At 38.9% G+C, this 13,982-nt stretch overlaps 2 protein-coding genes across 5 annotated transcripts in view; one reads left to right on the top strand and one right to left on the bottom strand.

Moving 5' to 3' along the window:
* Nucleotides 1–6,996: 6,996 nt before the first annotated feature.
* On the top strand, nucleotides 6,997–10,516 carry LOC115010978 (SAM pointed domain-containing Ets transcription factor-like). Its single transcript, XM_029435904.1, has 5 exons — nucleotides 6,997–7,411; nucleotides 8,175–8,372; nucleotides 8,503–8,547; nucleotides 8,647–8,784; nucleotides 9,473–10,516. The coding sequence occupies exons 1-5, from the start codon at nucleotides 6,997–6,999 to the stop codon at nucleotides 9,649–9,651; spliced, it is 975 nt and encodes a 324-aa protein (XP_029291764.1). The 3' UTR covers nucleotides 9,652–10,516.
* Nucleotides 10,517–11,080: 564 nt separating this feature from the next.
* The window catches only part of pacsin1a (protein kinase C and casein kinase substrate in neurons 1a), a 34,186-nt gene continuing 31,284 nt past the window's right edge, over nucleotides 11,081–13,982 (bottom strand). For all 4 annotated transcript variants that reach the window (XM_029435125.1, XM_029435124.1, XM_029435126.1 and 1 more), the window contains one exon: nucleotides 11,081–13,317. In XM_029435125.1, coding sequence (XP_029290985.1) covers nucleotides 13,208–13,317 — 110 coding nt within the window. In that variant the 3' untranslated portion in view covers nucleotides 11,081–13,207. The remainder of the gene's footprint in view (nucleotides 13,318–13,982) is intronic.

Genomic DNA, 13,982 nt, shown 5'->3' with positions numbered 1-13,982 from the left:
CTTTTTAAAGATAAAGAAACATTTAAATCAACATAAAAAGCTTATAACAAGACAGTGCTGCATTATTGAAAGTATTATTGACATACGGTGCCTGCTTTTGCTCTTCATTTTCCTTCAGCTTTCTACATTCAGTAGCTTCCCACAACAGATGAATACACTCAAGACACTGTGTACTGTTAAGTTAGAAATAAGCAATGGGGTAAAATCAGTTATCTGGTGTCAGTGAGTACTCAAAACAATTTAAAAATGGTGAAGGTGATGAGAACAGTTTTTACTGGGGGTTTGTTTGAAGAAAACAGTAACCGTTGTTCATACTTAAAGCTGAAAGGTCTGTAGATGTGTCTGATAAGGTAACAGGTAGCCTGGAGGTTTACTGGTCAAAAGCGGCATGTTTGTTATTTTTGTGAAGCACTTTGTGTTACCTTTTTATTGTATGCTTTAAAATAATACAGTTTGATTGATTTATTGACATATTAAGTTTACTATAATATAAATAATAATTTTAAAAAATCAATAACACTTTAAGGTAGAAAAGTAAACCGAGATTAGCAACTGAATGACTTCCCGTAAAGATTTAAGAGATCTAATAGACGTGTTTTCCAGGCAGTGGCAGCTTGTGGAATAACTCTTTTACTTCATCAATCTAAGTGAAGGTTGTGAGCAGGTTACTAAAGCTGCAATTCTATTTATAAGAAGGTCTTTATAGATTATATCTGTGGGTGGACACACATGCAGCACCTCTTTAGAATATTTCAACACGACCACACAAACACTACTGTTTAGTTTAAGCAAACATTTACACACTCTCACTTTCCTTCTCTTGCACTCGCTCTGCGTACCAGTTATTCAACTTTTCCGATAATAGTTTTCAACCTTTTTAAAAAAACAGCTATGACAAATTATTTTCCCGTTGGATGATTTATTGATATTTAATGGATGTTGTAGATCCAATGTGTTATTACATATCCAGCCTTTCTATGAGTTCAAGTGTATAAAAGTACACACTTACGACACGGTGATATATTAGATTAAATCCCTTTAAGCAATACATCCGTATTTCAGCCAATCTGCATTAATGATGACAGAAATTAATCTTTATATGTAATTTCTTCTCATCTCTGTCCTATACGTAGTCCCCAAAAAGCCCAGTGTTGACTGATTAACAAACAATGTTTTCACCATGGGAATTCACTTTTCATCTTCTGTGAGTTCGACTGCAATAGAAAGCTGCTACATGCAAAACAACTTGACAGTGAGTGATAATCAACTGTAACACTTCATATGATGTGATTTCACTTGGTCTTTTTACACTTTCTACTGGGCCTGAGCTGGAGATCTTTCTCAAAAATAGTCAGGAATTATTCCTCGCTGAGATACATTTAGCTTTAATGGTTTTATAGTCACGCAGTTTGAATATTACCCTTAAAAGCGACCATTCTTGTAAAAACTTTTTCCCAACTTAAGACTCACCAGGTTTATTTACTCTCCATGCGACTACTGCCATACTGCCCCAAGTCATTACTTAGTAGGCACCTGGAGCAACCTCCCTCATTGGGACACACCCTTTCTTTAAGAATAGATGTGTCACAAAGGCACTGTGTCCCAAATAAGTAAACGACCAGGAGTGAAGGTGTCTCGATAGTTGATGTGGATAGAAGTGATCCAGCTGTGAGAGCTGCCTAGGAGACAAACAGTAGATCACATCTTGAACCTGAGGGCAAAACAGATACCGTCTGCAGAGGACCTTGACTTTAGTCTACACTTAAACTTAGACAGAGGAAGAGTCCAGGAGAAGAGCCACCAGGCAGAGCTGAGAAGAGGCCTCAGCATTGAAAACTGAATCCAACACTGACAAGGTAAGAGAACAGTTCACCATAAACTCAGAATACTTCTACTACTGCTACTTTTATTACTACCACATGATAGTATCTGTTACTAACACTGCTACCACATCTACTACCAGTCGTGGAAGAAGTGCTCATGTTTACCTACGTGAAGTAGTCATACTTTGGGGAATTCTAAGGTTCCCTTTCTTGAATCCTGTTTCGGGGTCGTTAAAATGGATCATCACAGTTTATAAAGAGTCATGAATGAAACTAACGCGTGTCATCAAGTTTTAAGATCATTTTATTATGTGATTGTAAATAGTTTGTCTTGTGCCGTTTGTTTTTTTAAATATGTATTTCACTGTTGAGCTTTGTCCCCACGGACTAAGCTACTGTCGTCACTGTGGCTCCGGTTCATGCTATATATTTGTCCCAATACAAATATTATATACATTAGATAAAATAAATACCATAATTTTTTTTACAGCAGACATTTCGACATGTCACAATACTGAGAGCACATAACTAATAAAATTAATAAAGGCTGAATTCCATTTTGCTGCTGTCAGGGTCCTCTTCATACCTGTCAACCCTCCCGTTTTTCCCGGGATTATCCCGTATTTTTAACCTTTAAAAAAAAAATACAAAAAAAAGGCCTAATTAAAAAAAGTGTACAGTCTCCGGTAGAGCAGGTGGCAGTATTATGTTTAACATGAGCTGAAAAACTCTCTCTATCCTTCCGGCCCCTGTATGCCCACGTCTGAGCGGAAGTTTGTGATTGAGTTCCTTGTTGCTCGATTGTTGGTTGCTTTATATGGAGCACAGTGGGATGATGTTGTTCACAAACTTCACATTTCAAGCGTTGATTACAGTCCCGACTTATGTGCCCAATACACAAGCATCCAAAGCAAATTCCTTTCTCCTTTAGAAAGTGAATCTTGTCTTTGTGCTTCTTTTCCTTGAACTGTTGTCATTTGTCCAAAAGGTGAGTGTGGGAACAGCAATGACATAACAAGCTTTCCTGTGGCTTTGAAACATTTGTTGTTTTCCTTCAAACACAATTTGTTGGTGTTACTGTTGTTGCAAAACTACTTCCTTTCACTCTGTTACTTGATTTTGGCTGGAACTTGTTGGAACCAACTCTATTTGGTGATACATCTTCAATGTTTCCATAGATCGGGTCAGCAAGGACTTGTATATGCTTCTCAAGGAATTCAACTATGTCAATGAAATGAGCCACGTTATTGGAGGCTTCAATAATGTTATGAGCTATGGTTCTCCATCTTTTCCCTGAGCTTGTACGGCAATTTGGAAACGACCATTCTCATATTGGACGGCATATCCAATTCCAGCATGTAATGAAGCTCTTCCATCACATTTCCACAGCCACGCAGGAATAAAGCATAGGCTTGTAGGGCTTTAACATCTTCAGCCTTTGTTATTATTGGCCATGCTAAAGCCTTTCCTATATATGCAGTGGCGATCTTGTACTCATTTCCAAAATGTTCTTTTAAAAGACCCTTTGCCACGATGTAGCCACGTTCCGGAGCCATGTGCTGGCAGCTACAAACCAATTCCTGCTGCTGTTTTTCTCTCCACTCCTTGTTCAAATGCTTTTATGAAAACTTTATATTGAAATAGATCTCCATCAAATATAGGAACGTCTCGTGCTGGCAGAGACTGTAAGCGTTACTTGTGAACAAGTTCAGCTGTTATCTCATTCTGCATGATAGAGATAAGATCGCCAGATGGAATTTGATCAGGTTGATGACGATTTTCCTGTTGCATCATGTGTGATGTTTCCCCATGTTGTTGATCATATGTATCAACATCTTTCTTAAATAAACTTGAAACTTGCCATCGAGCTTGCTTTGGTCCCACATCCATTTCTGTCCGTTTTCTCTATGGAGATGACCAATCCTTTTCCTGTGTTTTCACTACTATGGGATCATACTCCTTTGCTTTCTTGTCGAGAGTGAGATGAGGAGATTGATATCACTCTCATATCCGTACAGTACATATTTAGATGGAGCTAGCAGTCGGCTAGCTTAGATTAGCATGTAGATTGCTAGCAGCTAGCCTGGTTATGTCCTAAGGTTACATTTTTTTGCCTATTAGCACCTGTAAAGTTCACTATTTACATGTTGATCTTGTTTCTGCAGAGAGCTTAAGGAGTTCTGGTAGGTGAGTTTTAATACCTTTGGACAGAGCATGGCTAACTAAGCTAACGAGCTGGTGGCTAGCTTAATATTTATACAGACATCGTAGTAAGTGGTATCAATCTTCTCATTTAACTCGTGGCAAGAAAGCTAGCATCCAAAATGTCCCAACATGTCAAAGTAATCCTTTAAATTCAGTTTTCCCATTTAAGTGTCAGAATATTTAGAAGTTGCAGCGCAATGCCAAAGTAAGTGAATAGTTTATTCATACCTGTCAACCCTGTCAAGATCAGTGAAGACACAGTTGTACCTGCCAAAGAATTAATGTATATACCGTCCTTTATGTGTTTACATTACATTACATGGCTGGGAGCTGGTGGCTGAGAGCTGTTAAAATATGGGCCGCCAGACAATTTCCCTTATTTTGAAATTCCAAAGTTGACAGGTATGGTTCTCCTATGCATGTTGGCTCGCTGCCACGCTTTACTGGGACATTTGAATAGAAGAGCGTTAATGTTGTAGGGACCACCTGTCCTTTGCTACTTTAACGAGTCAAATGTCTGCTGTGAAAATACCTATGTAAAAAATATCCTATGGCAAAAAAAGGTCTTGCTTTCAAAGTTTTACCTAAGTACAATACATAAATCATTTTATATTATATTACTGGTTTATTGATACACATAGGTTGATATTGATCAAAGTGAAGTCAGTCCCAATAGCTTTTTTTAAATAGTATATCCAACATTATTTAAAGTGATGTTTTCAAACTAGGATGCTAACATCTTTGTTTTCCCCCTAGTAAAAGGTGCATATTATTTATAATTGGATCAATAACCATAATCACGTTTTTTAAAAGAAATAGGTCGAGCTAAGTCAATGAATCAATGTTTGCATTAAGATAAAACATATTGCTTACATTACTTATTCTCTTTCGCTCTTTTTTTGTTTGTTAATGTCACCCTTTCACCCTGTAACAAACGCACGCACGCACGCGCACACACACACACACACACAGCCACATGTAGACATTTTGCTGAACACAGTCACAGAACAGCTCATAAAGGTGTGTTGTTAAACACCCTTTGTCCAAAGAACAGTGGAATGCATGCAACCATGAATGACCAAAGCTTTTCATATCAACTCAATGCCTCTCATATCAGTTTGGTTGCTATCTAACGAGGTGTAAGCTATAGGTCTGCAAATAACAGACTTGTTTTCATGAGCGTGCTGCTTTCAACACACACACACACACACACACACACACACACACACACACACACACACACACACACACACACGCACGCACACGCACATACACATACACATACACACAACATTTCCCAGTAGGAGAGGATAATCTAGAAGAGCAAGTTTTTACAGCCACTAAACACTTAAACAGTTAATGCCTGCAGGCGATGGAACAATAGTAGAGACATTATTATTATTATTACAGGTCATTTAGCAGACGCTCTTATCCAGAGCGACTCACAGTGAACTGATTACAGGGACAGTCTCCCTGGAGCAGCTCAGGGTTAAGTGCCTTGCTCAGGGGCTCAATGGTGGCAGACCTGGTATTGAACGCCGTACCACTAGACTAAGCCATGCAGCTTGTTAACACAGGCACAGAAGTGTTTTCTTTTACAAGTATTCCTCTCCTGTATTGGTAATCTTGTCACATTTCACACAATTAATCACAACTCTAAAGATGATGAACCTTTGTGGTAAATTTGGAAAATAGATTGTTGGCTATAGGCAGTAAATAACAGCTATTAATGTCTTGTTGTCATCCGTGCCTCCTTTTTTTGTCCTGCAAACATACTTAAGAACTTCATCAGTTATTAATAACGAAACCGCAGTCCAGCTTTTGTGAACTGCCTTATCAAGTCACCTCACTCCATGTGCCATTGCTGTGGACTGAGCAGCAGTGACCTCATCAATCTACATGTCACTACTTCACAGGCAATGTTTAACAAAAGAGAGCCTGTGAACTATATTCAGCATAATGCGTTCAGTAAGAACAGAGACTGATACTGCACATACCTTTGTCACATCTATTATCGCTCACTTTTGTTATGCATTTTTGTCTTTTGTAATCTCATATTCTTTTCTGCTGAGAGCAGCAGTGGATGAAAGGAGGCAAACTGATAAAAAATAAATAAGCATAATGTATTGAATAGATACATATCACTTGAAATGGAAACAGGTGTATCATTTTGTCAAATCAAGTACTGGCATACGGCACCACTCCCAGCCTTGTGAGCTGTTCTCTTACTCATACCATGCTGAATACGCTCCATCAACTTATCCTTTATCCACATATTACGTGTGTCCCACCCTTTAGGCTCTATTCTATCACGCTTTTATTTTGCAATTAACTTGATAACCTGATTCTTTGAGCGTTACATTTTGACAGTAGCCTGACATTAATCACATGCATTTTGGAATTACAGTAAAACTGACAAAGAAATTAATTTCTTACTAATAGTTGAAGCTTTAATCTTCATTTCTTTATCTGTATTTTTTATCTAAAAGGTGGAGGAGATTGCTTTCTGATATTGTTGATTATTATTGAAAATAATCGAAGGTTAGGTCAGAATTTCACACAGGCTGAACTTGTTTGACCTGGATATTTCCAAACATAAAGATCATAAAAGAAGCTGATTTCTGACAGACACTGGATTAAAATCTGAATTATTGTGTTACATTCAAACAAACTGAAAGACAAACAATGGCCTTCAATAAATTCAACAGACACAGTGATACCAGGTTTCAAAGCTGGGAATGACAGATTCCTCATAAGTCCCTGCAAAGTAAATACCATGGAACGAAAGGTCAAGTTTACTTTAGGATTGCTACTGTTTAAATATTGAGCATTTGGGTATGGTAGCATCAATGCAATTCTGTCAATGTCACAATGAAAATATCAGTTGGGTGGAGATCGGTAGTGACACTGACGACACTGATGTGACAACACTGTTTTATTCTTCTTCCAGAGTTAAACAAACATGAGCATGGGGAGTCCATGTGAACTTCCAGGCTGCTCTGCATACTCACCTCTCTACATCAGCCACACACACACTGACTCCAGGATGGCCTGGCTGGATGAGGCGGAGGACATCAAACCGCCCCGCAGCTTGTTGGGGCTGCCTGAGCTCGGCTGGCCGGGGGTCTACGTCCCCTGCTACAACAGATTAGCTCTAGAGGAGAACTCCTGGGTGCTGAGGATGACAGAGGCCCCGGCTCCTGCTGCGCCTCCCTCCAGGACTCTCGAGATGAGCCCAGCCAAGCCCAGCCAGACCCAGGTCCCCTCCTCTGAGATGCAGGGTCAAGTGGAGGAGCGCTGTCTGGAGCAGGTGCAGACCATGGTGGTGGGAGAAGTGCTGAAGGATGTCAACACGGCTTGCAAACTGCTCAACATTGCACCAGGTAGGGCAGGATACAACTGGTTAATGTCATAGTATTAACATCAAAGAGGCATTTGAGTAGATAAACCTGCAGTTAGAAAATGTTGGCTAAGTTACTGTCTTATAAAAAAGCATTTGTTTGTTTGTTGCTCTCACATCCACATCAACAGTGACACAAACTTTCTTTTAAATGTTCAGAATTAAAGCAGCAGAGGGTAAAATATCCTGATCCTTTTGTCCCTAATATGGGTCAAACTCAATTAACACTGGATCCTACATTTCCCATAGTGCAACTAATAGCATTTATGTTTAAAAGTTAATTAAAGTAAAGTCAATAAAGCCACAGAAGAACAATCTTACAAACTGTTCCCTCAGGCTGAGTATTACTCTGTGACTGGTAAACAGACTTTTACAAGTAAAACCAGTCCTTGAAATGAACATAACACTAACTTGAATCTTTAAACAACGGCTTTAGGTTTTGTTTCTCTGTTCTGGTTTGGTTCATAGATTTTCACGTATTTACTTTAATCACATATCCTTTAACCTTTGGTTCACATTGTCACATTAATTCCTGTCAAACATTCTTCTTTTTCATGACGGTTACTCCAACTATTTAGAATTGCACCTGTGTAACAAGGATTCTGGACTCCAGAATAAGTAATATGTAAAACGAAAAACACATGTCTGTTAGTGACCTTTTGAACTGATTTCATTGGTGAAAAGAACAATTTAAGGTCTGACCATGTTGGTGAGTTTATTCAAATAAAATGCCCTTCCCTCTTTAGACCCGTTGGACTGGAACTGTGTGCACGTTCAGAAGTGGCTGCTCTGGACCGAACAAATGCACAGGCTGCCGCAGGCCAGCACGATGTTTCAGGAGCTGAGCGGGAGGGATCTGTGCTCCATGACAGAAGCAGACTTCAGACAACACTCGACGCAGTTTGGAGACACGCTGTACGCTCATCTGGATATCTGGAGATCTGGTAAGAATAACAGGAACATGGGGAATTTAACCTGCATCAACTCAGCTGTTATGCAAATTAAGAAAGGTCGATTGTGAAGAAAATACAATGTGACCAAGATCAACTTTAAGACTTTGGTCTGTTTGTTCAGCTGCAGCAATGAAGGAGCGCTGCCCACCTGAAGACAGCAAATCTGGTAGGTTCTTGGTTATAACTAGATTTCCATAAAACTAACTAAAACAATGGTTTCCCTGATTAAAATACTATAGTTTTCTGAAAATCTCCTCTACATCAGCAGCTGATGATCTCTCCTGGTCAGATGTGATGTGTAACTACCCCAGCCAGCCCATCCACCTGTGGCAGTTCCTCCGAGAGCTGCTCCTCAAGCCTACAGACTACAGCCGCTGCATCCGCTGGCTTAACAAGGACAAAGGTAAAGTGATACTATATTATAATGCGTTATAAACACCTTTATCAAATGTGCATATACTGATTATTAATGATAAATAGGGGGGGCTTAAAGTAAAGTAACTTGAAAGAATAGAGGACATTTGGGGAAATACGCCAAGAGTTAGATAAGACGATCAATATGTCTTTGTCTCCCACGGCTGTCCACTAAATATAAAGCTACATATACACGTTAGCTAGCTTTAGCCTAGCATGAAGACTGGAAGAGAGGAAAACAGCTAGTCTGGCTCTGACCAGCACCTCTAAAGTTCACTAATTAACACATTATGTCAATCTATCTTTCTCCACCATGCAAGTCACTGCACCCGGCCAAGAAACACTTTGTCACATAGGTCGAACCCCTCGTAAAACATAAACTTGTTTTTACACTTCTCTTTATAATGTATTGAACAAAGAAGATAGGCTATGTGTTAATTAGTGAACTTTAGAGGTGCGAGTAGGTATATTTTGTTAAACTTTGGATAGAGCCAGGCTAGCTGTTTCCACTCTTTGTGCTAAGCTAAGCTAACTATCTCCTGGCTGTAGCTTCATGAGTGGTATCGATATTCTCATCTAACTCTCGGCAAGAAAGCAAAAGAGAACATTTCCCAAAATATAGACTCTTGTTCACTTCGAAATCCAAACTGATTTAATTTTCTTTCTTCTGTCTAAAGGGATTTTCAAAATAGAAGACTCAGCTCTTGTGGCCAGGCTATGGGGAATCAGGAAGAACCGCCCGGCTATGAACTATGACAAAATGAGTCGCTCTATACGCCAGTACTACAAGAAAGGAATCATCCGAAAGCCTGATATATCACGCAGACTGGTCTACCAGTTCGTCAACCCCGTATGATGAAGAGGATCGGCTGATCCGAAAAGAATGAATTGAGGAGGAAACAAAGATATGCTGGACATACATACAGAAACATGAACTCTGAAGCTCAATCGTTCATTGTACAAGATGTTTCACTTCAATTGAAAAGACTGCCTACTTAACTATGCACTCCTGCCTATCATTTTATTTGTCTTAAGCACTCTTGTTGGAAATGTATCTTTGGTGTGATGTCTGGTTTCTCAAAAGGACACATATTTCTTCTATGGAAACAATTAAAAGAAATAATGCTAGTTTGCTTTCTTGTCGAGAGTGAGATGAGGAGATTGATATCACTCTCATATCCGTACAGTACATATTTAGATGGAGCTAGCAGTCGGCTAGCTTAGATTAGCATGTAGACTGCTAGCAGCTAGCCTGGTTATGTCCTAAGGTTAGAATAAATGTGCCTATTAGCACCTGTAAAGTTCACTATTTACATGTTGATCTTGTTTCTGCAGAGAGCTTAAGGAGTTCTGGTAGGTGAGTTTTAATACCTTTGGACAGAGCATGGCTAACTAAGCTAACGAGCTGGTGACTAGCTTAATATTTAGCATACAGACATCGTAGTAAGTGGTATCAATCTTCTCATTTAACTCGTGGCAAGAAAGCTAGCATCCAAAATGTCCCAACATGTCAAAGTAATCCTTTAAATTCAGTTTTCCCATTTAAGTGTCAGAATATTTAGAAGTTGCAGCGCAATGCCAAAGTAAGTGAATATTTGATTAAACCTGCCTTGATGGATAATCCTTTTTACATTTATATTTTAGGGATTATGTTCAGGATCCAGAATAAAGCAATATACTACCAAATGTTGTGTCCTTTAAAAAGTAGAAACAAGGAATTATGTAATAAATCACATGTGCAGTCCATCCAAAAACCACACAGACACTAACTTTTTTTTTCTCCCCCCCCCAACAAACTTGTTTCCCATTTCAAACCAATATCGCAATATTGACACCATCACAACACATTTGAGTCGGGTTTGTCATCACTATCGTCATTATCTGTGATCATAATCATCTTTATGCATATTTAAATGAACTTCTTGTTACATCAAGATGAACAGGCACTACACCAGTTAGGAGATAAAAGTACATCACTAACTATGAACATACATCTTCTAGACTGCTAATATAGGGTTTCCACAACATGAGCTGCTGTCCCCTGTGTGCATAAGGAAGAGATCATCAACATAAAAAAGCATTTACATGTACACCTTTTTACTGCCTCAACATGGTTAGGTCTCATTTTTCAACTCAACACAGTTGTACAGTTACAATAGAATATAATCTTTAAATTACATAGTCATATACAAATCTGACAGCGTGGATAACGTCACGCTTTTATGATACACTGACAATTCCATTGCAATGAAATTCATACGATATGGTATCTATTATTGAACATGTTTTCCATTGCTGTTATCTTAATGAATCACATTTACATGTATAACACTACATTTTGTCTTAATAGTCAATCACTTGCAATTTTTTTTTTCACTTTTGTTTTTCTGTTACATTACATACATACATACATACATACATACACACATACATACACACATACATACACACACACACACACAACTCATACACACTGAATGATGATGTTTCCCCCCAAAATATTAACCTGGTAATGTGGATTATGTGTTTGAACTTACGTGTTTCGTGTATATCGTGTGTTTAATGCACGTGTCTGTAATATGTATGTGTATGTGCGCATCGAGAAAGTGGGACAGTTTAATGACAGGAGTCCTTTTTGCTATGCTGGACAGCTTTACTCTAAGACACAACTTGTGAGCTGGTGATGTGTTTTTCCTCATGTGTGAGACACAAACCTGTCAAATCCTGTTCCAGACACAGAGCTAAACACATCTGACTGCTGTTGGTCCAGTGAAATTTTAAAACTCCAGGACAACTAAGTTAAAAAAAAAAAAAAAAGCATCTCTCCCATCTAATCAGAGATTTAGGTGCAACTCGTAGCAAGATATCTCACTAATCAACATCTGATGCAATTCCTGCTATACATCTAATTTCTAGCGAGTTAAAGATTTAAAAATAACCATGTAATGCACTGTGTAAGAGTAATCTTACAGGCAGTGCAGTACTGGTGACAAATGTATTCCCTGTGTCATTGTGTAGTGTTTTGCAGACAAATGAAGTTTGGGTGGACTGGGATGCAGCTACAAGTTGATCCTCACTGAAGCTGTTGTGACATGTGAAGTTATTGCATGAAGAGAAAACAGAAAGTTGATGGTATTGGGGCATTCTTTGGCTCAGCAGGGAAACGGGCCACATAACTAGTGCTTTTGCTAGGCAGGGCTTTAAATGATGGTGGAGAACCATGTTTAGACAACATGAACTCTTTTAAGCCCAAACATACATTCATGTCCTGTTGAAGAGGCTTCGATCTTCAGAAAACCGTCTGTAGCACAGTAACGCACTGACAGGCCTCCATCGGCCACACAAAAAAAAGTGCCCGGCACAGGCATTGTTCAGAACCCATCTCTTATAAGCTCAAGAAGATGACTTGATCCGACTTCGCTCTGAGGGAATGTATCACTCGTGTTTCTCGTTAGCAGTAGTGGATTACAATGAGACCTGAATTACTGAACCAAGAATGAAGAAACTGTATATCCTTTCCTTGGATTGCATGAAGATGATATTGTCAACGGGTTTGTGATGCTAAGAAAATAAATATGTCAAAAACAAGACAAACAAACATAAAATCAGTTCATCAACAAGTTTCCTTTCATGAAAACAGAAGCATGTCCAGAAAATTGTGATGCTAAAAAGTGAACTCTGCATTTGCAGTTGAAGTGTTGCATCAAGTTGTAGCCTATACGAGGCTGCAGGATTCAGGGAATGCAAGTTGTTTTGCATAGCACATGCTGCTATGCAAGTTCAGAAACAGTTAAAAACACATAGCACTGCACACACTGGAAAAGAGGTTGGACCAAATCACAAAGAAAAACAAAAAAACGAGAAAAGAAAATAGAGGATACTGTTTGTGGTACTTTTAACACTACACAGCATTCCAGATGATGAATGACGACTGACCACACACAGCATTAAAAATGCTACACAAAAATGGCATCACACTGTATATACACAATGCAGGTTAGAGAAGCTCGTCTTTGTCGAATGGGTATAACTGATTATATTATCTTCCCATGTTCACAAGTGAAACGACTGCAGTGTACTGCAAGTTTAAATAAGCTGCATTACACGTTAAATACAGCTACACAGAGAAGCAATGTGTTCCTGCACTGACTTGATGTTATAGTGTGTATATACTGGAATAACTGCTGCTCCTGTTTTTAAATGTGTAAGTCCACCCACCCCAAATGCTGGATAAAATATATTATACTGATATATTGTCTTTTAGGTTACTAAGTTTTTATTTAGGCAAGACTGCTTGGCTCATCTGTTGGGCAAGGGACGTGTTGCTCTTAAGTCTCTGGTTATGTGCGGGGTGCAATTGGACGGGACAGTTCAAGCTGCTTCCAATGGCATGTCCTTGTCCAGTAACGTCACTAGATTGGCTCGACGTAATTGGCCGGGTACAGTCCCTCTTGGCCGGTGTCCAAACGACCTCTACACCAGCCTTGTTCATCTTCGTCCTCAGTTTTGGTCAGTTCATCACCTGTGAAGGAGACGCCACACTTTATTCAACACGCAGTACTTTTTGACAAATAGAGAATGTAAATCTAAAATGTCTATTGATACTGCTCTCCCTATAGTCTGTCTTTGTACTGCAGTGAGGCAGAATTTTAGAAATACTAAAAAGGTGTTGAGTCCAAGTCTCTCCCACTACCAGAACATTTTTGCTTGATCACATAAACGCACAACAGTTTGTGTGACACACACATGGACGAGTACAGCTTGTGTGACGCGATACAATTCCTTCCAATGGTTTCACCATATGTCAGTGATGATGCCAACAAAATGCAGAGAAGAAGAAGAAGAAGAAGAGGACGGATCACAAGTAAACATGGATGCAAACAATGCAGGTTTCTAAATATTAAAAAAATTGGCTATGCAAATGTTAAGCAATCAAGTAAAGAAGTGCATTTGACACGTTTGTTAAACACCAAGGGTACACACAATGGAGTTTGGTGAGTAACACTGAATGTAAATAGAAACTTTGTTTGTTTATAAGAGAACTCCACAGGGCACCTTGCATTTTCTTTTTTTTTAAAGAAGAAGAAAGGAACAAATTGAATTTGCATACAAGTATAAGACATCTTATACTATCATATCATATCCCTAAAAGGATTAAAAATTAAACCTTAAATTGCAATAATCCAA

Source organism: Cottoperca gobio, chromosome 7 (assembly GCF_900634415.1).
Source record: "Cottoperca gobio chromosome 7, fCotGob3.1, whole genome shotgun sequence".
NCBI lineage: Eukaryota > Metazoa > Chordata > Actinopteri > Perciformes > Bovichtidae > Cottoperca > Cottoperca gobio.
The sequence above is the reverse complement of the archived record's forward strand: the minus strand, read 5'-3'. Positions and strand labels throughout refer to the sequence as shown.

What these genes read in the sequence shown, in the direction of transcription:
- LOC115010978 (XM_029435904.1), top strand. Translation starts at nt 6,997, where the DNA reads ATGGGGAGTCCATGTGAACTTCCAGGCTGCTCTGCATACTCACCTCTC. An exon ending in ACTGCTCAACATTGCACCAG is followed by an intron (nt 7,412 to 8,174) that starts GTAGGGCAGGAT and finishes TTCCCTCTTTAG; the next exon opens with ACCCGTTGGACTGGAACTGT. An exon ending in TCTGGATATCTGGAGATCTG is followed by an intron (nt 8,373 to 8,502) that starts GTAAGAATAACA and finishes CTGTTTGTTCAG; the next exon opens with CTGCAGCAATGAAGGAGCGC.